This window comes from Bos mutus, chromosome 20 (genome assembly GCF_027580195.1).
Source record: "Bos mutus isolate GX-2022 chromosome 20, NWIPB_WYAK_1.1, whole genome shotgun sequence".
NCBI classification, from domain to species: Eukaryota; Metazoa; Chordata; class Mammalia; order Artiodactyla; family Bovidae; genus Bos; species Bos mutus.
In genome coordinates this window covers 33,330,478-33,351,164 of record NC_091636.1, presented here as the reverse complement: position 1 = coordinate 33,351,164, position 20,687 = coordinate 33,330,478, and the positions used below count along the sequence as shown (strand labels likewise).

Sequence of the window (20,687 nt, the reverse complement as noted above, 5' to 3'; positions counted from 1 at the left end):
CCAAAGAGGTCAACTAAACCATATCTCTTGCCTTCTTGCTTTGTTTCATGTGTGTTAATGCTTTGGAATAGTTCCGACTCCATTAAGAATTTAATCAAAGCCATTACCCCAAAATACACCTATGCAATTATACACAGAAACTTGCATATGACTTAGGTGGGATCACAGCCTCTCTGTGTTAGTTACCCATTAGTGCATAGCAAATTACCTTAAAGCTTAGTGGCTTAAAACAACATGGATTTATTATCTCATACAGTTTTGTGGTTCAGGAATCCAGGAGTGGTTTAGCTTAGTGATTCTGACCCAGGACTCTGGTTAGATTGTACTGGAGTGACCAGATTTAGCAAACAAAAATACAAGATGTTCAGTTAATTTGGAATTTTAGAAAAGCAGTAAATAATTCTTTAGTAGAAGTGTGTCCCATGCAATAATCAGGACACGCTTTCACTGAAAAACTACTCATTGCTCACCTGAAATTCAAATTTCATTGGGCATTCTGTATTTTATCTCATAATCCAGTCAATGTGTCAACTTGACTTCAATCATCTGAAGGCTTTGCCCGGGGCTCATGGATTCATTTCCAAGATGGCTCCTTAACAAACCTAGCAAGTTAGCTCTGGTTGTTTGTAGAAGGAATCAGTTCTTGGACACATGGATCTCTTTTTGGGCGGCTTGAGCATCCTTATGTTGGCAGCTGGCTTCCTCCATAGTGGGTGATTCAAGAGAGGGCAGTACCATTTATGACCTTGTCTTGAAAGTCACACACTGTAACTTTCTGAACCTTTGTATTGATTGCACAGGACATTTCTATTCACTGTGGGAAGAGAGTTACAGGAACACCAGGAGACAAGAATCATTTGGAGCCATAGAGTATAAATTTCATGAGGGTAGAATTTTTGTACTTTTTTTCCTCATAGTTGTAGCCCCAGTGGCTATAACAGTGCCTTATACATTTATAGGCACTCAATAAATATTTGTTCAATGCATGAATAAATAAGACTCTGGTCTAAAATCTCTGACCTAAAAGACTCCTTTGGTTCCTAAAATGTTTGGTGGAAATGAGAGAAATTTTCTCAAGAACTTGAGGATGAAGGGATTAGAATATAGATTAGAGGAATTTATAAGGAGACATGTCAATTTAGTAAGTGTTGCCGTTGTTTGTGAAAAGAATCCTAGGACTTGTTGGAAAACTGAGGATTTTTGAAGAAGGCATTGACATTCTGTTTCGAGACTGCTGTGCTAATCTATAGATTGTAGACTTGAACTGCAACACTTCCAGTCTCCAGCCAACCCTGCTTACTTCAGACTGGGCACCACAATCCGAATTGGCAAGAGCCAATTCCTTAATATCCTGTAACTGCTTGTCCTGAGTTCAGTGGTTTTTGTATACTGACAGACTCCTAGTTTTTCTCAAGTCTGGAGTCAAGAGGAGACTCTGCCAGCAACCAAGGACCTCTCTGTCAGTCCCTAACAGGTTTTTCCTCCAATTGCATGGCTTGTCCCTATACTTGTGCTACTAAATATAAAAGGTATGTAGTTATGATACCCCCTAGATTTTCTCAAATTGTTAATGTACAGTGTTAAATACATTGCATCCTTAAAGCTATCAGTTTAACTTTATTTCAGAAATCTGAACAAAGGGCCAGATCATACTTGAGCTCAGTGTTTGAAATTTAAATGTTCACAAGACAAAAATAATAGCAAAAAATAAGGCTGCTAATGAATGATTGTGATCGTGGTGGTGTTAAATGAGTCCTGGACTCTGTGTTAGAAGTTTCTTTGTCTGAACATGACTTCCTGTACATAGCTTTTCAGGTGTGCATTGTGAAAAAGAGTGAAGAGTTACGATTCAGATGCCATGAAGCAGGTTAACACATATGCACTTGCATATACACAATTCAAAGAGAGGAATGCTCTAGGATAAAAATGGAAAGGAGATAGTGAGATTTAATACAATGTCAGGAAGGGTCTTTTGTAGAAAAGTCCCTGGGGCACAATCTCGACACATAAATTACAAAGGAAGAACAGACAGGTTAAAGTTTGTCATAAGACTGTTTCTTAGAAAGAAAAGAGCCTGAGTAGCAAGTCAAAACTGACAAAGATATGAAAAGGGGCTATGAGCGGAAAGTAGCAGTAGTCCTCTTCTCAGTGGCAGCAGAATTGTTTGACGTTCTCTCATTTTTTTGGTATCTGTTGGGATGTAAGCTTCCATTGAAGGCTGTCCTGTGCAAAGGCCATGTGGCTGTCACCACTCACATCACAGGTTATTCCTCATGTGAACTGGTGAGTGTGGTTTTTGCCAACTGAAGCCACCAGGGAGTCTGGAGGGTAAGGGATATACCACTACCTCAAGATCCCCACCCTGGGCGCCACCTCTTTCCTCAAGATATTACAAGTTTGTGAGTTGTGAGGATGAAGACAGGACTCAGTTATAGAAAAAGCCTAGCAGTTTATTTCCTGATGGTTTACAGATGGACACTTATCTCTTTACACCTTCTCAGGAGGGTCTGCGTGGCAGCTTCAGCTGCTCTCTGGACACTGATACAGGGGTCCTGTCGCAGTGCTTGGAGCTCTGAAATGGGAAGAAGAGCAATGTCCACTGAGGGAAGAAAGCCAAAGCCCAAGCTCTGCAGTGCAGGGAAGCCTCCACTAAGGATCAGAGCTACATGGGGCTCAGGTCCCTGGGCTCACATTTTGCCCTAATGGTTAGGATTTGGATCCACAAATTTAGAAACTATTTTTACATTGAAATAAGGGAAGAGAAGATGCTGACCTTGGGACCAGTAGGTTTACAAACAATCGAAAACTTGAAGTCTGCTGGGAATGGTGCCTGCAATGGGATGGAGCTGGGGGTCACCTTACACTCTGGAGAAAGTCCAGTATATGGGGAGCATCAGAGACCACTGATGATGGGGTACACTATGATTTTACAGCTGATGTGGAACTTGGAGTGGCTTTAGTTTCTCTTTCTCTAAGAATATAACAGGGCTCTGGACAGAAACTAAGGTTGGTACTCACGTGTGGTCAGTTGTTCTCTGTCTACTAGCTCCACATATTGATAGGTCAAATTGAGAATAATGGCATCTAAAATCAACAGGAAGAAAAGTTACTATTTGCTATAGAGGAATGGGCCACAAAAAGTCAGGGCAGACTCTGCACCTGGTCAGAAATTAAGTGGTCTGAATAGTGAATGAACAAGCTAGGCTCCCCTTGCACCTCCAGGATGATGTGTATGGAGTCTTGAGTGCTGTGACTCGAAGCGGTTGCTTGCCCACCATGTTACTGGGAAAACTCACTATCTCCTCCAGGGGAGCGGCGCGAGTTGTCAGGGTTTTGAACATGTATGGCCCCTGTCTTCCAAAAACTTACAATGTAGTTAGGGGGCTATGGTTTTTCCAGTAGTTATGTACAAATGTGAGAGTTGGACCATAAAGAAAGCTGAACACCGAAGAATTGATGCTACTGAAATGTGGAGCTGAAGAAGACTCTTGAAAATCTCTTGGATGGCAAGGAGATCAAACCAGTCAATCCTAAAGGAAAACAACCCTGAATATTCATTGGAAGGACTGATGCTGAAGCTGAAGCTCCAATACTTTGGCCACCTGACGTGAACAGCTGACTCATTGGAAAAGACCCTGATGCTGGGAAAGACTGAGGGCAGGAGGAGAAGGGGACGACAGAGGATGAGATGGTCGGGTGGCATCACCAACTCAAAGCACATGAGTTTGAGCAAACTGCAGGAGATAGTGAAGGACAGGGAAGTCTGTCATGCTGCAGTTCATGAGCTCACAAAGAGGTGGACACATTTTAGTGACTGAAAAACAACAAAAAGGGGATCCTCTATAGGATCCAATAAGGGATCCTCAGGGTCCTGGCTTCCTTGGTGGCTCAGACAGTAGAGTCTGCCTGCAGTGTGGGAGATGCAGGTTTGACCCTGGGTCGGGAATATCCCCTGGAGAAGGAAATGGCAACCCACTCCAGTATTCTTGCCTGGAAAATCCCATGGATGGAGGAGTCCAGCAGGCTACAGTCCACAGAGTCGCAAAGAGTCAGATATGACTTAGCGACTTCACTTTCTTTCTTTCTTTAAGGTGGCCAACCCAGTGGGCCTATTCATTGTAGGCCTGATTAGATGGAATGGGTTTCATGATAAGACTTAATCCTCAGTGATTCACTTACTTTACTATTTTATAGATCAAACAAAGAAGCAACACAGAGTGCAATTTCACAACAAAGAGTGAAATTAAGTGAATTGTCCAAAATCAGCTAGCAGAGCCGAGGTCCGCTGGCCCCCAAGCACCCGTACACTTTTCACTAGTTATCACGTTGCTGCTAAAGCTCTCAACTTGAACTGAGTTTAGAAGGTTGACTATGGTTTGTGTTAATGGGTGATACAAAGGAAAACAATTTGGCAGGGGCTTCAGGCTTGGATCAAAGACCTGGGGAAAAGAGGGAACAGTGACTTGGAGCCAAAAGAAGCAGGAAGGACCCAAATAGGGAGAATGGTCTGATGGAAAGAGAATGAGTGTTGGGAATTCAGAAGCTGCTACTGTAAGTTTGCAAAGAAAACAGGTTCTTTTGAGGGAAGATGTCGTAATACATAAAATGAATTTTCTGGCTTATTATTATTATTTTTTTTTTGGTCATACCAATCATACTGGTCTTCCCAGGTGGCACTTGTGGTAAAGAACCCACCTGCCAATGCAGGAGACATAAAAGACATGAGTTTGATCCCTGGGTTGGGAAGATCCCCTGGAAGAGGGCATGGCAACCCACTCCGGTATTCTTGCCTGGAGAAGCCTATGGGCAGAGGAGCCTGGCAGGCTACAGACCACGGGGTTGCAAAGAGTCAGATATGACTGAAGCAACAGCACACAATCATACCAGCATTCATGCTGGGGTAGCTTCCAGGCAAAGCAAAACAGGATGGCAAGGAGTGGACCTGTGAGTGGAGAGAGTGGACATGGCCTCACCTGTGAGTTTGATGGCTGCACTCCTGATGGTCTCCCAGCTGCTGCTGAAGAACGTGAATGAGTGTGTGTGGAGGATCCATAGGATTTCTTGGTTTCTCTTCGACTGGAAGAGATTTGTGTTACAAAGAGGGTAACTGAAAGTGGGAGGGACGGGTGGGCAAGGGAAGGACTGGGAGTTTGGGATTAGCAGACGCAAATGAGTATATACAGAATGGATAAACATCAAGGTCCTACTGTATAGCACAGGGAACTATAGTCAATATCCTGTGATAAACCAGAATGGAAAAGAACATGAAAAAGAATAAGTATGTATAACTGATTTATTTGGCTGTTGAGCGGAAATTAACACAACCCTGTAAATCAACTATACTTCAATAAATTAAAAAAAAAAAGAAGGCAACTGAGAAGTGACCCTTTATGAAATTCAGCATCCTATAGGCCCCAAGAACAGACATCAAAAGACCAGTGAGCATGCATACAGCGGCTATTTCATTCTAAATTTAATCAGGGTGGCACTGGAGCTTATAGGACTAATCAACAGATGTTTCAGGAGTCAAGAGCAGATTCCAACTGGAACTTGGGGACAGAGTAGAGGGTGATGTGGCAGGATATCCAGAATCACTGTTCTTCCCAGATGGTTCTCGCTCTAGCTGGGATTCTTTGCTATGTGCTTTGCCTTCTGGGATTTGCCTGGACTCTTGGCCTGAATTTTTGGAAGCAGCACCTATTGCACACTCACCAGCTTCATGCAGAACTGCCTGTAGAAATCCCTGGCTCTTGGTAGATCCTGAACATCCAGGAGATGGTCTAATACCCCATAGAGTTCCTGGAGACCCAGAAAAGGAATGCAGATGATCAGGACATCACGGCAAGCCTGGAAAACAGAGTTTTCTGCGTCACAGTGCATAATGCTAGTTCCCCTTCCAGAAGGGAAGGCAGGCTTATTGGTATGTTGGGAAAAGAGCAGTAAAGAGTGATGCAAGGGCTGGACAGTCAGTGCTACCACCTTCCCAGTTTCAAAGATGGAAGTGCAAACTCAGGAAGTGATGGCCAAAAAAGAACCCAAGATGGGATAACTGGTTTTCAGGTTCATTTGAGACTGGTGTCTTCAGATATGGCTTCTGGCCCAGCCAGACCAAGATTCCTGGCACCTCTTGGCTATGGGCAGAGGAAGAGGTGCAGCTGTCTCTGAAAGGGCCACTTACAGTTCCAATCTTGGGATTGGGGTCCCAGAGGTGGAGAAGGAATGAAATCATGCTCTTTTTTATTTCTTCAGCAAAAAAAATCTTCCACCTTCTTCCTGTTAGGGATGCCAGATTCTCAAATAAGAGGATGGCAGTCAGCCTCACATCATCCTGCTCCTGTGATGACAGATGCATGTCTTGGGTGAGTCCCCGACATGGCCATTCCCAGCTGGAAACCCCCCAGCCCACTATGCCCCTTCCCATTCAGTAAAGGAGGCTGGAGTCCAGGCACTGGAGCTCGCTTGTCACAGCCCCTGTGTGTTTCAAGAATGCCTTTTCTTTCCCAGTATCTCTCCATCCACACAACCCGAGTTTAGAGCTGGAGACTTGGTTTCTGACTTTGAGGAACTAATGAGGAAATATGACCACAGGAATAATACACAGGGAATGCTAGTGGGAGAAGGCCAGGGAGGGTTCTTGTTTGTTCTGTATTTTATACATATTAGTCTGACTGCATCATTAGCCTGGAGTTATGGGGCCTCTGATCGAAACTGCTCAAGGTCTAGGATGCTTCTCCAAGATCCCATACACTTTCCAAAGGGATTACAGAAAGCTCAGAAATTTGAACTTTGGGTCTCAGAGAGAGAGAGAGAGAGATAAACAAGAAAGTGCTTAGCCTCACTATTTTATATATGAAGTTACGGAGCTCCCTTGCTTACTGTCCAGGATGGTTGGCAATGCTTTACAGGTGGTGGAGAAAGATGGCCTTCTATTATCTAAGACACTTTGTTGATATGGTTTAGAGTTCTAACAAACTCTGATGAATTTTCTGGAGGTTTTCTTTTTTCTTTCTTTTTCTTGAGGGAGTTGGGTATCTAGAAAACTAGTCTAAAATACCTATAGGAAGGCAGAGGGATGAGGGGAAAGGTCATTTCGGGTAACAATATTATTTAGATTAGCAACAAACAAGAACCAATAAAAAAGCATTCCCATGGACATGAGGGGAAGACGACAGAAGAATTAACTTTGATGGCAAAATAAAATGTGTGTGAGAAGTGGGCATATGAACAACAATGTTATGAAAAAGGACGCTGATAAAGATCTACCATAAAAAAATAAAGATGGCTTGTTGGGAAAAGGCTAGAAAAGTTAAATACATGAGATGTGACCTTGTAGAATGGAAATGGAAGTAGACATGTTCTTTAAATGTACTAGAAGTAAGGTCAAGGTATATTTTTAAAAGATCTCCTTTTAGAAAGAGAAGCAACCCAATAACAAAGTATCCAAAAGCTAGAGAGTTATTTTCTTAAAAAAAAAGAAACCATTTGAATTTTTAAAAATCAAAGACCTAAAGCTAGGTGGAGGAGGAATTAACCAATTGGGAGGATGAGAAAGCAGAAAAGAGAAGTGTAGAAGTGTCTTGGGTGCTGGGAGAAGTATTAAAGTTTAATTTCCTGTTATAGAGAGTGACGTAAGCGCTTGGGTGCTGGTATGGGAAATAGTGAGCAGGGCCTGGAGCATGGGACAGCAGCTGTATTTTATACCATTTTTTCAAAGTGTCACCATATTTTTGGATTTTCAAGAAAGTATTTGAATAGTGAAGAAAAGAAAGAGAGAATTTGGAGATTACAGAATTGTATGTTTTACCTATAGAAAAATATAGGGGCAAAGTATCATAATTTATTTGCAGAAAGAGAGAATTGCGTGCATTTAGTTGCTTTAGTTGTGTCCAACTCTTCACCATCTTATGGACAGTAGCCCACCAGGCTTTTCTATCTATGGGATTCTCCAGTCAACAATACTGGGGTGGGTTGCCATGCCGTCCTCCAGGGGATTTTCCCAGCCCAGGGATCGAACATGCATCTCTTAAGTCTACTACATTGGCAGGCAGATTCTTTACCACTAGCACCACCTGGCAAGCCCCCAAAAGAGCATTACAGGACTGTAAAGAACATGTCATTATTAAGACTCAATTTTTGTCAAATTTTATGCAAATTTGATGAGGTTGATACCTACTAGAAAGGAAAAAGTTCTAACCTAACAACCAGAAAGACTTTAGATTTTTTTGCAGTAAAACTGAGAAACATTCTTTTGACCATAAAACTTGTAGACAGACTTGTGATTATTGAAGGCTCAGATCCAAGAGTGTTACTATCACTGAATCAACAACAGTCCAGGAAACCTAACAGGTGGGTCTCTCTGGGGCTGACTTCAGCTCTTTGTTGTTAAAGATTGTTTCAAATCTGTGTAGTGAAGAAAAGAACATCTTTGTTATTTTAAAAAAGATACTGAGTTGAATGAAAGCCCATGAAGTATTTTTTGAGTACAAAATGAGAATGAAAAGTAACACTAACACATTGGAGAAAGTAACACTAATACCAGCAGAAAGCTGCTTTCAAAGGTCAGGTTCAGACTCACACAAAAGAAACGGAAACACAAAACTGGTGGACTGTGGACTGAGGGCACGGATTACAAACTGAAATCTGGAGGTCGGGTGGTTAATAAACCTCTGAAGAGTCAGGAAGAAAGGGTAAGATTAAAAAAAAAAACTGGAGTGAATAAATAGGAAAAAATTGGACTTGAGAGGTGATTTTTCTTCAGATTCTATTCAATACTTCTCAGGCCTCATTTAGAGATACAACACAGTCACTGGCTTGTAAAATATTAAGGAGCTGAAAAATTAGGTTTATGGTGAATAATGAAGGAAATAAAGACTTTTCATTCTGGAGACCATCAGGTGAACAGGTAATTTAATAAGGCCTTAATGTTTAAGAAGGATGCACTTGAGGAGCCAGCCAAGATTTTCCATCTCCTCCAATCACACAACAGGAGCAGACAGGTTTAGATGATAAAAAATAGGTTTATGTTAGATGTGAAATAGATTTCTATATTAATGACAGTGAATAAACCAAGAAGAAATAATAAAATCTAGTTTCCCAGAAGGTATAAAGAAAAATGACCTTCCTTTGCCTAGGATCATTGACTAATCTTTTCTGAAATGAGGGCTGTAAACCAGATCAGGGGTTGACAAAATTTTTCCGTAAAAGACCAAAGGCTGAATAATTTAAACTCTGCAGGCCACATGGTTTCTGTAACAACTAATCAGCTCTGCAGATGAAGTGTGAAGGCTGCCATAGAAAATATGTGACCAATGAGCACGGCTGTGTTCCAATAGCACTACATTTGCAAAAAGATGTTCTGGGTCGAATTTGGCCCATGAGCCATGGGGCAGTTTAATGACTCCTGGGTGAAATGAACTACGCAAGCATTTTAAGTCTTTGAAATCTTGCACATGGAAAAGATGGTGCTGGCGGCATCGACGTCTAGCCCTGTAATGAGTACTGTCATCATCTGTGTTCCCCCAACAGCAAACGTTGAGGTAAGGATTTAAGTGTAAGGGATTTACATGGGAGGTGAGCCCAGGAAGCAAGACGGACAAGAGAGGAAAGCTACGAAAGGGAATATAAGCGGGTACGGCAGATGGACACCAAACTGGTCTGCTGCAAGCACCGCCTGAACCTCTTTCTGTTCACTCACTTCTGGGGAGGGAACATTCCTGAACAGGTTCACTTACATCTTCAAAGAAGGTTCTTGTTTGCAGCACTATTTCTTTGAAGTAGAAGCTCACGTCTCTGTCTGTGAGCAGATCCAGGATCTTTTTTAGAGCCTTCAAGCTTTCACAGACGACCTCAGTGCGGGCCAGGTGATAGAGGCCTCTGATGACAGATTCTAACATCATCTGCTTGTGCTTCTTCACCTATTTTGAAATAAGGTCTCTTAATCTCAAAAACTGTTCTATGTGTATCTGGAATAGGGTAGGAGACCCCAGACAAGGGGACTGACATTCTGTTAGGGTCACGGATCCTTCAACACAAGAGCCACTACTTCAGCAACTTATTTGGATTTTCACTTAATTTCTGAAATTAACACACACGGTAACCATGGGGTGTGGGTTACTAAATAATTATTTTAAAACTCTACTTGTGTCCATGCATGCTCAGTTGGGTCCAATTCCTTGCAACCCCATGGACTGTAGCCCACCAGGCTCCTTCTTCTCCATGGGATTTTCCAGGCAAGAATAATGGTGTGGGTTGCCATTTCCTTCTCCAGGGGATCTTCCCAACCCAGGGATAGAACCTGTCTCCTGTGTCTCTTGCATTGGCAGATGGATTCTTCTTTTTCTTTTAACCACTGAGCCACTTGGGAAGCCCCTAACTCTATTTAGATGAACTACTTTTTGTCCCTCCCCCAACCCCTTTTACCTTGTGAGGGGCTCCAGAAGCTGTATTACCAAGACCCCGGATGGCCATTTGCCTCAGGATGGGGTTGGAGTCCCAAGCACTCTGATCCATCAGGACAAGCACTTCCCGTAGATTCCCATGCTTCCAAAGGACTGGCTCCTTCATGAGCTGAAAATGACACACTTCTCCCCTTTAGTTGAGGGAAGGGCCTCCCTTCAGGAGAGTTCTGAAGGCATCACAGCTATGATGAAAGGATAGGGCCCCAGCTGCTTGTGGAGCAGAGGAAGAAGCCTTGGGTGAATATGCAAATCTGGCAGGAACTAAGCTCTAGCGGTAAGCAACCCACAGGTCAAGGTTATGAGCTGATGAGAACCAAAACACCTAGTTAAGAATATATGTGCACGTGCTTAGTTGCTCAGTTGTGTCTGACTCTTTTCGACCTCATGGAATAAAACCCGCCAGGCTCCTCTGTCCATAGAGATTCTCCGGGCAAGAATACTAGAGTGGGTTGCCATGCCCTCCTCCAGGGGATCTTCCTAATCCACGAATCGAACTGGGGTCTCCTGAATTGCAGGCAGATTCTTTACCAGCTGAGCTACCAGGGAAGCCCAGTTAAGAAGATAATTCTAATCTAAATGGGAAAATAGAGCATGGAAAACAGGAGTAACTGATGATGTTATTTCTCTGGACTGGCTGGGCCAGCCTTTATCCCAGGGTGTGGAAGGACTGTAGTATTGATATATTTGTTGGTTATATTTTGTTTTGTCCTTTGCAGGTTAAGTCTCTATCCTTCTCTGCTTTGGAAATTGATGTCTACAGACCAGAGGGGAGGAAGAGGATGAGGCTGGGTTCTTTTTCCTCTCTCTCTCTCTTCTCAGGTACTGTATCTCTGGCAGTCATTGGGCCTCTCCACTCCCAAAGCTTCTGGTGAAGGTCCCTCTTCCGTGGCTCTGGTTCCCACTGGACTCCTGAGAGAGATACCCCATGGGACCCAACGAGCCTCCTGGGATGGCTTGCCTCAGAGAAGAAAGCTGTGCCCGTTATCCGGTAGTTCTCCGAGGAGGAGGTCAGGGATGGGAGGAGTTGTTCTGTGATGTCCCGTATGATTCCATGTTGCCACACGGCCATGCTCCTAGAAAACCAAGGCTCCCATTGTAGCGGAGACTTTTTTCTTTCTAAACAACGGAAGACACTTTAGTCTATTTCTCTATCAGGAAAATCAATAATTTTAAAAAGGGATGTTAACAAGGAAAGAGCACCAAGCCTTAAACTTTATAGCACCCTATCTAAGTGCCTGACTACAGTGTTCAGTTCAGTCACTCAGTCGTGTCCAACTCTTTGTGACCCCATGGACTGCAGCCCGCCAGGCCTTCCTCTCCATCACCAACTCCGGGAGTTTACTTAAATTCTAAAGTGTAGTTTGCCTAAAACTGTTAATTTGTATCACTATTTTTTGAGGAATTGCTGAGTTTGGAGCTGATCCTACCATGTCTTCCCAACCCCCTTTGCTCTTTCATCTGTTTTTTTCTTTTTTCTCCTTGACTCTAAGTCCTTGGTGACTCAATGGCTCTCAGTGAAGTTGTCTGCGCTGCATTTTCACTTTATTTTCAGTTTTTTCTTTGGTATCTAGTTTTGGAGTATCTGAACATTACCTGGCCAGTGCACAGACTCCTATGTGGTGGGTACTGGGGCTACTGAGGAGGGTCCACACGTTGTCTCCCTCGTCAGATTCTTTGGTCAGCCCTTCTCTCATGGCCTGGGCCTGCACACACTTCAGCGTTGTAGTCGAGAGCCTGAAAGAGACAGTTGGCATCACAAAAGTAAGTCATCACCATGCAGGGAATTGTGAATCCCCCAAGTCCATAATCCATAATAAATACCATCAAGTTGTCTGTATTCTATATTTTCACATATTATATCTTGGGGCTGTATATTGACACGTATGAATCTGGTTACTTATAATCACTACATTCTACAGAATAAATATAGCACATTTTGTTTGTTTAAAAAAAATGTTCCCCATAATGCTCCCTTACTTCTGGATGAATGGAGGCTGTGCAAAGAAAACACAGGCAGCCTTGATCTCACACTTTGGTTTTGGGGCCAAAGGCGATATTGACATGTCCTGAAGTCAGTCAATAATTCCCCAAAATCTTAACCTCTCCTGAGAAAATCAAGCCCTGAAGATAGAAAGTGTGAAATACTGTATTTTAGTGGTTCAAACACAGCACCTTGGAAACCAGGATGCACCTCTCAATGGATAGTGCATTCCAGTTGTTGGCCAAACAGTAGTTGTGATGCAGTCTCTATTGACTGTGTCTACAATTCGTGTACACAAACAGATTTAAGTGTGGCTCTTTGAGCTGTCACTGGAGGAGGACCTGGCCACCTGCTCCAGTATTCTTGCCTGGAGGATCCCATGGACAGAGGAGCCTGGCAGGCTACAGTCCATTGGATTGCAAAGAGAGGGACACGACTGATGTGAATTAGCATGCACACATGCATGCTTAGAGCTGTAGGTATTTTAGTAAAGTTACATGTATGTATGTACATGTGCTGAGCCTAACTGCTTCCTTGGTGGCTCAGATGGTAAAGAACCTGCCTGCAATGCAGGAGACCCATATTCAGTCCCTGAGTTGTGAAGATCCCCTAGAGAAGGGAATGGCAACCTACTGTAGTATTCTTGCCTAGAGAATTCCATGTACAGAGGAACCTGGTGGGCTACACAGTCCATGGGGTCACAGAGAGTCAGATGGGACTGTGTGACTGAGTGCCTGGGCCTGCACAGGCAAGCAAGCAGACCCCACCCCCACCCCACCCCACATGCATGCTCACTGAGTCTAATTGCTCTTTAAAATGCCTTTTAATAGGTTGACTTGACTTTGGAACAAAAAGTTAGGCAAGAGAACAGGGAAGCAAAGCAATGTGTTACAGGATAAAAATCTATACTTAATAATCCTCAAAGAGCTCTATGGAGCAATATAAAATATGAATTTAATAGTTTAAGAAAGCACTAATTTATGACTTAATTGGGACTTTTTTTTTAAACTTTTTCAATGGTTCATGAAATAATATTGGTTCTTTCAATTGGTGAAGTCTTAGATTTGAGGAAATATGATATTTATTTTTATTTTTCTTCTTTCCTTGTACAGTGTATATGTGTATACTCGTGTTGGACTCTTTGTGATCCCATGGACTGGGGTCCCCCAGGACCCTCAGTCCATAGAATTTTCCAAGCAAGAATACTGGAGTGGGTTCCATTTCCTTCTCCAGGGGATCTTCCCGACCTAGGGATTGAACCTGCATCTCTTGCATTGGCAGTCTCCTTTGTTGGGAGACAGATTCTTTACCACTAGTGCCACCTGCCTTGAATATTACAGAATTCCAACTTTCCTTGAAAGGTTTCAAGGAAAGAAGACAAAGGAAGTGGATGGGGCACTCTAGAGAAGAGGATGTTGCTGCTTATAAGACTGTTCTGGACAACAGCGCCTGGGTACCAGTTCCGGGAAGAAGGGCTATGAGGCTCAGGGATGGAGGGCCCTTGTTTCTAAATGGGTACTTGAGGCCATGCCAGGCCCTTTTCTGGAGTCTTGGGTCAGGATGTCTCCAGAAGGCCCTTCTGCCTGCCCGTTTACCTGCAGGGGTCAGCTATCTGCTGCCGCTCCCCCTGCGGCATCACCCGCCGCCGGCGGCTGAGGGCTGAGGTGGGCATCTTCTGACCGAGCGTGCAGCTGACCAGCTTCAGGAGAAGCGCGAACAGCTCCGGGTACAGGCTCGCGACAGGGGTGCCCGTCGACACCACTTCATACACGGCACAGGCCACCTGCGGGGAGGAAGGGTCTCGTGTCAGGTGGGGCTGACCTTCCAGGCTGTTTTCCCTCCACAGGATTGCTTCCCAGGTGGACCACACTTGTGGTAAAAGCACACAGAAAGGGGAGAAAACAGAGGGTTTATTTTTCTGGAAACTTCTCAACTCAGATTGTGTTTTTCTCTCAGGGCTCCCATATGGGGTGACTAGTTGGCACCATCAGGTTAGGCTTAGAGTCTTTTGACAACAATTAGATGTCTTGAAGGATAATTTGGAAACACAGAGGCATAGATTTTCCTTGGGCTGGTAAGAAATTGGCTTCTAAACATGATCAGCCACAAAGTCATTGCCACGGGTTGTCCAACTCACAGATATTGCCTCTATCCTGGCTAGGTCATCTTCTAACTCATTCTCCAGTTTGTCGACTAAGGCTCGCAAGAGTTTGCCACTGGAGGCTGGGTTCTCAGCCAGAGATTTCCACAGTGTCTTTGTGTCCCTAGGGAAGGAAGGCAGGAAGCTGATGAGGCTCAACTCCTTAGGAGATGCGCTTTTCCATTGGATCCACTCTAAAACCACATTATGACTAATCACAATTGCAGGGACGAGTGGACATGCCAGCGTGCCTGGGGATAATAAGGATGCTTTATTTAACAATCTAGCATTTGGGCCTTGGGTTGCTGAGGTTTGTTAACATCCATCAAGACAGAAACCTCTCATATAGATGCATTCTCAGCAACCAGAAAGGGGGGAAATAATCACTTTCTAAAACTCACCTACTCCTATTTTAAATATATATATATATATATACACACACACACACACACATACATACACACACACACACACATACATATACCTAAAATTCTCATTATTCAATGAGGACATATATTTGAAAAATACTTGGAAACCGTTACCTGTGATTCAAGCACTGTTTCTGAAATTAGTCAGGTGAGATGTTTTCAACTTTTTCTTGCTATCTTTCTCTCAAACCAGAGATTTTTTCCCAGTGCCTTACAGAGGGGTCTTCCCTGGGAAAAGGGACCACCTTAGTTTGAATCTACCTGTCAAATGGCAGAGGCTTCTGTAAAAGGTTGGCAACAACTGCGTCCATGTGAAAGCTGGCTATCTGAGAGATGGCTTCTAGCATAAACTGAAAACTTTCCTCCTTTTGTCTGAGGACCGGCATGTGATGGTAAATTATGCCCAAGATCTCCAACAGCTAAAAAGAAAAAGCCAATTCAATCACTGAATCACCATTTTTCCTTGACATGGTTGGCTTAGGTCATGTACAATCAGCAAGTTGTGGATGGTGATTGATGAAATAGAAATAATGTTAAGGAGGTGATTGATTCTACACATGGCCTATCCCTTGCTCAGGACAATTATTGATAAATTAGGCATTTATTCTTAAATCAGTTTAGCAAACATTTAGTAAAAGGCGGCATTATGCCAGGTGCTGAGTTAGGCATTGTGGGGAATTTACCAGGGTTGCATGAGATGTAGCCCTTTCTCAAAAGGAATGAGTCATCTCATAAAGGACTTCAGCTGTACACCCAAAGGCTTGTGCACAAAATTGTGTATGACAAACGGTGTACAAGAGATTCATGGGATGGATAGGGGAATCCAGAAGTAACTGAGGTCACCGGTCTGGGTCTCAAAGGATATATACCAATTCCAAAAGGCAAGGTGGAGATGGCGAGGAAAGGAATCCTCGTCAGAAGGAACAAGACAGGTAAAAATGCAAATAGAACACAGAAGGTTCAGAGAGCAGTGAAACTGATCTATCCTCCACTTTTGGATACCTGTCATTTTACATCTGTCAACACCAAAACTAAAAGCTCTAATGTGAACTGTGGACTTTGGGTGATTATAGGATGGGTCAATGTAGGTTCATCGATTGTAGCAAATGTAACCTGAGGTGAGGGATGTTGGAAGTGTGGAGATAGGAGGTGTACTGAGACTCTATAACTTCTGCTCAGTTTTGCTGTGAACCTAATGGCTTTATAAAGTACTGCTACTGCTACTGCTAAATCACTTCAGTCGTGTCCGACTCTGTGTGACCCCATAGATGGCAGCCCACCAGGCTCCCGTCCCTGGGATTCTCCAGGCAAGAACACTGGAGTGGGTTGCCATTTCCTTCTCCAGTGCATGAAAGTGAAAAGTGAAAGTGAAGTCGCTCAGTCTTGTTCAAACCCTCAGCGACCCCGTGGACTGCAGCCTTCTAGGCTCCTCCATCCATGGGATTTTCCAGGCAAGAGTAATGGAGTAGAGTGCCATTGCCTTCTAAAATCTATATAAAAACTACATGAAAGCCTGGTAGAAGCAGATGTAGAAAAGCTTTATGGAATAGGAGAATGGTTCAGTTTGGAGCACAGAAAGAATGAAGGTGAGAAAAAAGAGGAGGATAACTTGATAGACAAGACAAAGCTGAATCCGAAAGGGCATTGAGGGCCACCTTTCTGAGTTTGGATGTTAGTCTGTGTGCAGTAGGGAATTATATCATGCATTTGGATTTTTGACATGGATTAGGACACGTCTCTATGTGAAAGCAACTTTGCGTCCAGTAGATATTTCTCTTTCTTATTTTGGATAGACATTTTTAGGTTAAATATAACATTTTTCATAGAATTGTAATTCCTTAATCATAAATATCCTGCAAGCCTGATTATCACACAGTCCCATACTAGTGATTCTTGGAAAACATTTAGGTCCCTAGCCTTTACCTAGCATGTGAACAACTTCCCCTTTTATGTTTAACACACAAACACATGGATATTCTAAATTTATTAACCTTTCATTCTCCCATGACTGGCCTAGGGCCTGCCACAGTATATACTCAATAAATGTTTTTGAAAACAAATGAACAGTTGGACAGTAATTAGAACAGAGGTCATTTGTAAAAGTCATGCTTTGGAGAACTCTTTAATTTAGGATGATTAACTCTGGGCTCTGGGGTCCATGACTTCTTCCTCTTGTTACCCTTGGGAAGGAAGCTTTTCGGGGTTAAAAATTCTTTTCCTCATCATTGATCTCTGAATTGCTAATATTTTGATTCTGACTTTAGGAGAGAGAGAAGACAGCATATCCATTTGGAGCTCTTAACCAGACTTCCTGAATTTAAATCCAATCTCTCTGCTTAATTCTCTAGTTGGGAGAAAGGATTGAGGACTTTTCTTTCAGTCAGTTCCTCAAGAATAGCCTTCTTTATCAGAAAATACCTAAAGGATGTTAAAGAGCAGCTCACAGGGTGGCAGTGGAGTTAGAAAGCGCGCCTGGCCCTCTCAAAGTGGCCCTCTCAAAGTGGCCATCTCAAACATTCACGAGATCACTCTTATGCTTGCAGGTCTTACAACCCAGTTTTGCACACCCCACATGCTTCTGGTTCAGATATTCTTCCTCTGGCCAGAGAGTGGCAGCTTGGAAAGTGCTCATGATCACAGACTAGAGAGGCAATTGAGTCAGGCGAGACAGGCCCTCCGCCTGAGCCTGGTTGCTCATACACAACTTGGGTCTCTGTTGAGGCCTCCTGCGGCTGTGTATACTCTTGCCTGTGACTCATCAGAGGACCAACTGAGGAGTGATGACCTGCTTCTGGTACTGGCCTTTCAGAAGTGCTAGAATTGTGCTCAGTTGTCAGACTGGCTGTCAGTTCACCTGGTCTTCCAGAGTAGCTCCCTGCTCCTTCAGGGCAGTGATCATCCAGACGCCACAGGCCTTTGTACATGGGGGGTTGAGGCTCTCCAGACCATCCAGGGTTTCCTCCAGGAACACGAGCATTTCTTCACTGGGGATGAGTTTACTGACAATCTGAGAAAGGACCCAGAAAGACTCATGTCACCAACCCCTCCTTCATATCTGGACCCAGAAAGACTCATGTCACCAACCCCTCACATCATATCTGGACCCAGAAAGACTCATGTCACCAACCCCTCACTTCATATCTGGACCCAGAAAGACTCACGTAACCAAGCCCCTCACTTCCTATCTGGACACCCAAAATGTGCTGTCCTTTGTTTTAGGATATTAGAAACCACTGGGCTTTCCAAAGAGTTAGCGTATGATTGAGGCCATAGAAACTAGAGAAAATACTAAAATAGGACATAGACATGGCCTTTCAGTCTAAGTAAAACTTTCTTGAAGTTGCTTTCTAAAAATCATTTCGTATTTATTAAATTCTAGGTCTGCCAAGGCAATTTCCTCTCCAAACCTGAATTTACAACATGCCTCATAATGGAAAAATAATGCATACATGGCAATTTAAATGTTGTCAAGTACTTTCATATACATTTCATCTATCATAGAAATGTCTTGTGTCTGCCAAAGAGTAGCTAGGAGCTAGGCTTGAGGATTCAGGAAATCTGTCACATGTACTAAGTGCCTGGCTAAATAGCCTGTGCCTCACAGCATCCAAATGGAGGGTGAATTAAGATGAACCCTGTCTTTTGCTTTTGTGTGTTTCAATATTGAGTAGTCAATAAAAAGGTCAAGAAAATAAGACTTTGTAATTTTGGTCTCTCGACAATAATTATATAGAATGTTTGATTGTATATGCCTCTGTGTATGTGCGAATGAAAAGGCAAGCAGGGTAAGTGAAAAGTTAGCAGTCTGAATAAATTCCAGAAGCATTATCTGGGGCTTTAACCAAACAAGAAGGTCATGGTTTTGAGTTTGTGGGTATGAAAACATTCCTATTCACAACTGAATTCCCTCTGTATTAAATGGCCCAGTGATGTGTGGTAGAACAATCTTTGAGAGGACATGAATTATTTTTCATGAGTAGCTGCCTGTCCTAGCTGGATTCTGAGTTACCATGGCTCCAAGATCAAGGCCTAGACCCATGTGTCTGTTCTTTGGAGCACCAAATGTCTGCCTGGGTCCCAGCTCAACAGTTATGTGTTTTTTTCTTTCTCATATTGGGATGATATTGGTTTAGGAATAATTGAAGGAAGGGAACTCATGTTTTTGACACTTATCACGCATCAGACACTGTCTTAGGCATCGGACCTGTTTTCCCTCCCTGTGCCCCCATGAGTTTCTCTCCTGTATACTCATCACTTTCTTGTCCCTGCTGCCGCCTCCTTAGTCCAAGCCACCTGAGCTCGCACATGGATTCTTACAGTTTCCTCCAAACTGACCTCACTAGTTTCACTCTTGCCAGCTTATAGTCTAGTTTCAACATGGCAGCCAGGTGACCCTTCAGAAATAGAGTTGTATCACATTCTTCCTCATAGACCACCGCTACCCCATAAGGAGATTTTGCAAGTTAGGAAAAATGCTTTGTTCTCAAGAAAGTTCCCTTCTCTCTGTTATTGTCATAATGACCAATTTTGTTGTTTACTGCCCTCAGTGGGTAATTACCATAGTACACATATAAATCCATAATGTCTGCATTAGGAACAATATTGTCTCATACAAGTTGTACATTTCACACCTGCCACATTGTATGTAGTGGTTTTGACTCTTCTGTTCAAATCCCTCTGCTGGTTTTTGATTTTTATTAGAGTGAAACCAAGGCTCTTAATAAGGCTTGGAAGGCACTTCAATCTGCTCTGGGCTATCTCTTGGATCTCAGGATCCACTTCTTTCTCCACCTCAGGGCCTTTGCACATACTGTTTCCCCCTTTGCCTGGAATGTTCTTTCCAGATATCTTTGTGGTTCTCTCTTTCAGAGTTGTGATCCCAGGGGATCTGCGCCCACCTTACTCTTTATTCCCCTCCTTGACTTTGTGTTTCTCACTTATCACTACCTGACATCATATTTATTTGGCTGCTCCATCCACTAGGACGTGAACTCAATGAGGGCAGGCATTTCTATCTAAGACCCTGGAAAATAGTCTGGCATGTGGTAGATGCACAGGGCACATGAGGTGAATGAATAAGTGACTGAATAAATGAATGAATTGATTGACCAATTCTCATAGCAGCTCTGAGAGGGAGGTTATGCATTTTTTTAAGATGAGGAAATGGATCACATAGTGCACGCACTTCAAGGGGTGCACACAGAATGCATCTGACGGACTCCAATGCCCTGTTTCTCTCATTTTACCCTACTGCCTCCTTCACCTGGAGAGGACTGCATGGTTCCCTAGGTTTCCCAGAGTTTGAAATGAGATTAGCAGGGGTTGCTTATATACGTGGACCCAGATTTAATGAATGGACAAAGTCTTTTATTTTGCTAGAATGGCTAGACTGTTTGCCCTCCTTGGTAGAGGTGCGTACACAGCTGACTCATTTGAAAATCAACCCAGAATCATCCTTATGTCCCTTGATCAGTCCTCCATATCTATTACCTTTGCTATTTTGGAGGAAATCTTGATCTGGACCTGCACATCATCACATTGCAGCCCTTCCTGCAAATCCTGTAGTCTTTCCACTTCCAGGTGAACACCTACAATCAACAAAGGGTGACATGGGAGTTCAAAGAGCTGATAGGGGTTGAGAGGCTGTCTATATTTTAATGTGACACTAATTCGGCTGCTGG

At 43.2% G+C, this 20,687-nt stretch overlaps 1 protein-coding gene across 1 annotated transcript in view; it reads right to left on the bottom strand.

Moving 5' to 3' along the window:
• Positions 1-2,465: 2,465 nt before the first annotated feature.
• MROH2B (maestro heat like repeat family member 2B) overlaps positions 2,466-20,687 on the bottom strand; it is a 73,258-nt gene continuing 55,036 nt past the window's right edge. Inside the window, exons 29-42 of the mRNA XM_005889725.2 lie at positions 20,497-20,594; positions 17,861-18,013; positions 15,268-15,425; positions 14,576-14,702; positions 14,034-14,221; positions 12,051-12,191; positions 11,416-11,530; positions 10,420-10,566; positions 9,732-9,914; positions 6,179-6,334; positions 5,713-5,847; positions 4,974-5,076; positions 3,019-3,084; positions 2,466-2,572 (exon numbers count right to left, since the gene is read on the bottom strand). Coding sequence (XP_005889787.1) covers positions 2,466-2,572; positions 3,019-3,084; positions 4,974-5,076; positions 5,713-5,847; positions 6,179-6,334; positions 9,732-9,914; positions 10,420-10,566; positions 11,416-11,530; positions 12,051-12,191; positions 14,034-14,221; positions 14,576-14,702; positions 15,268-15,425; positions 17,861-18,013; positions 20,497-20,594 — 1,877 coding nt within the window. The remainder of the gene's footprint in view (positions 2,573-3,018; positions 3,085-4,973; positions 5,077-5,712; positions 5,848-6,178; positions 6,335-9,731; positions 9,915-10,419; positions 10,567-11,415; positions 11,531-12,050; positions 12,192-14,033; positions 14,222-14,575; positions 14,703-15,267; positions 15,426-17,860; positions 18,014-20,496; positions 20,595-20,687) is intronic.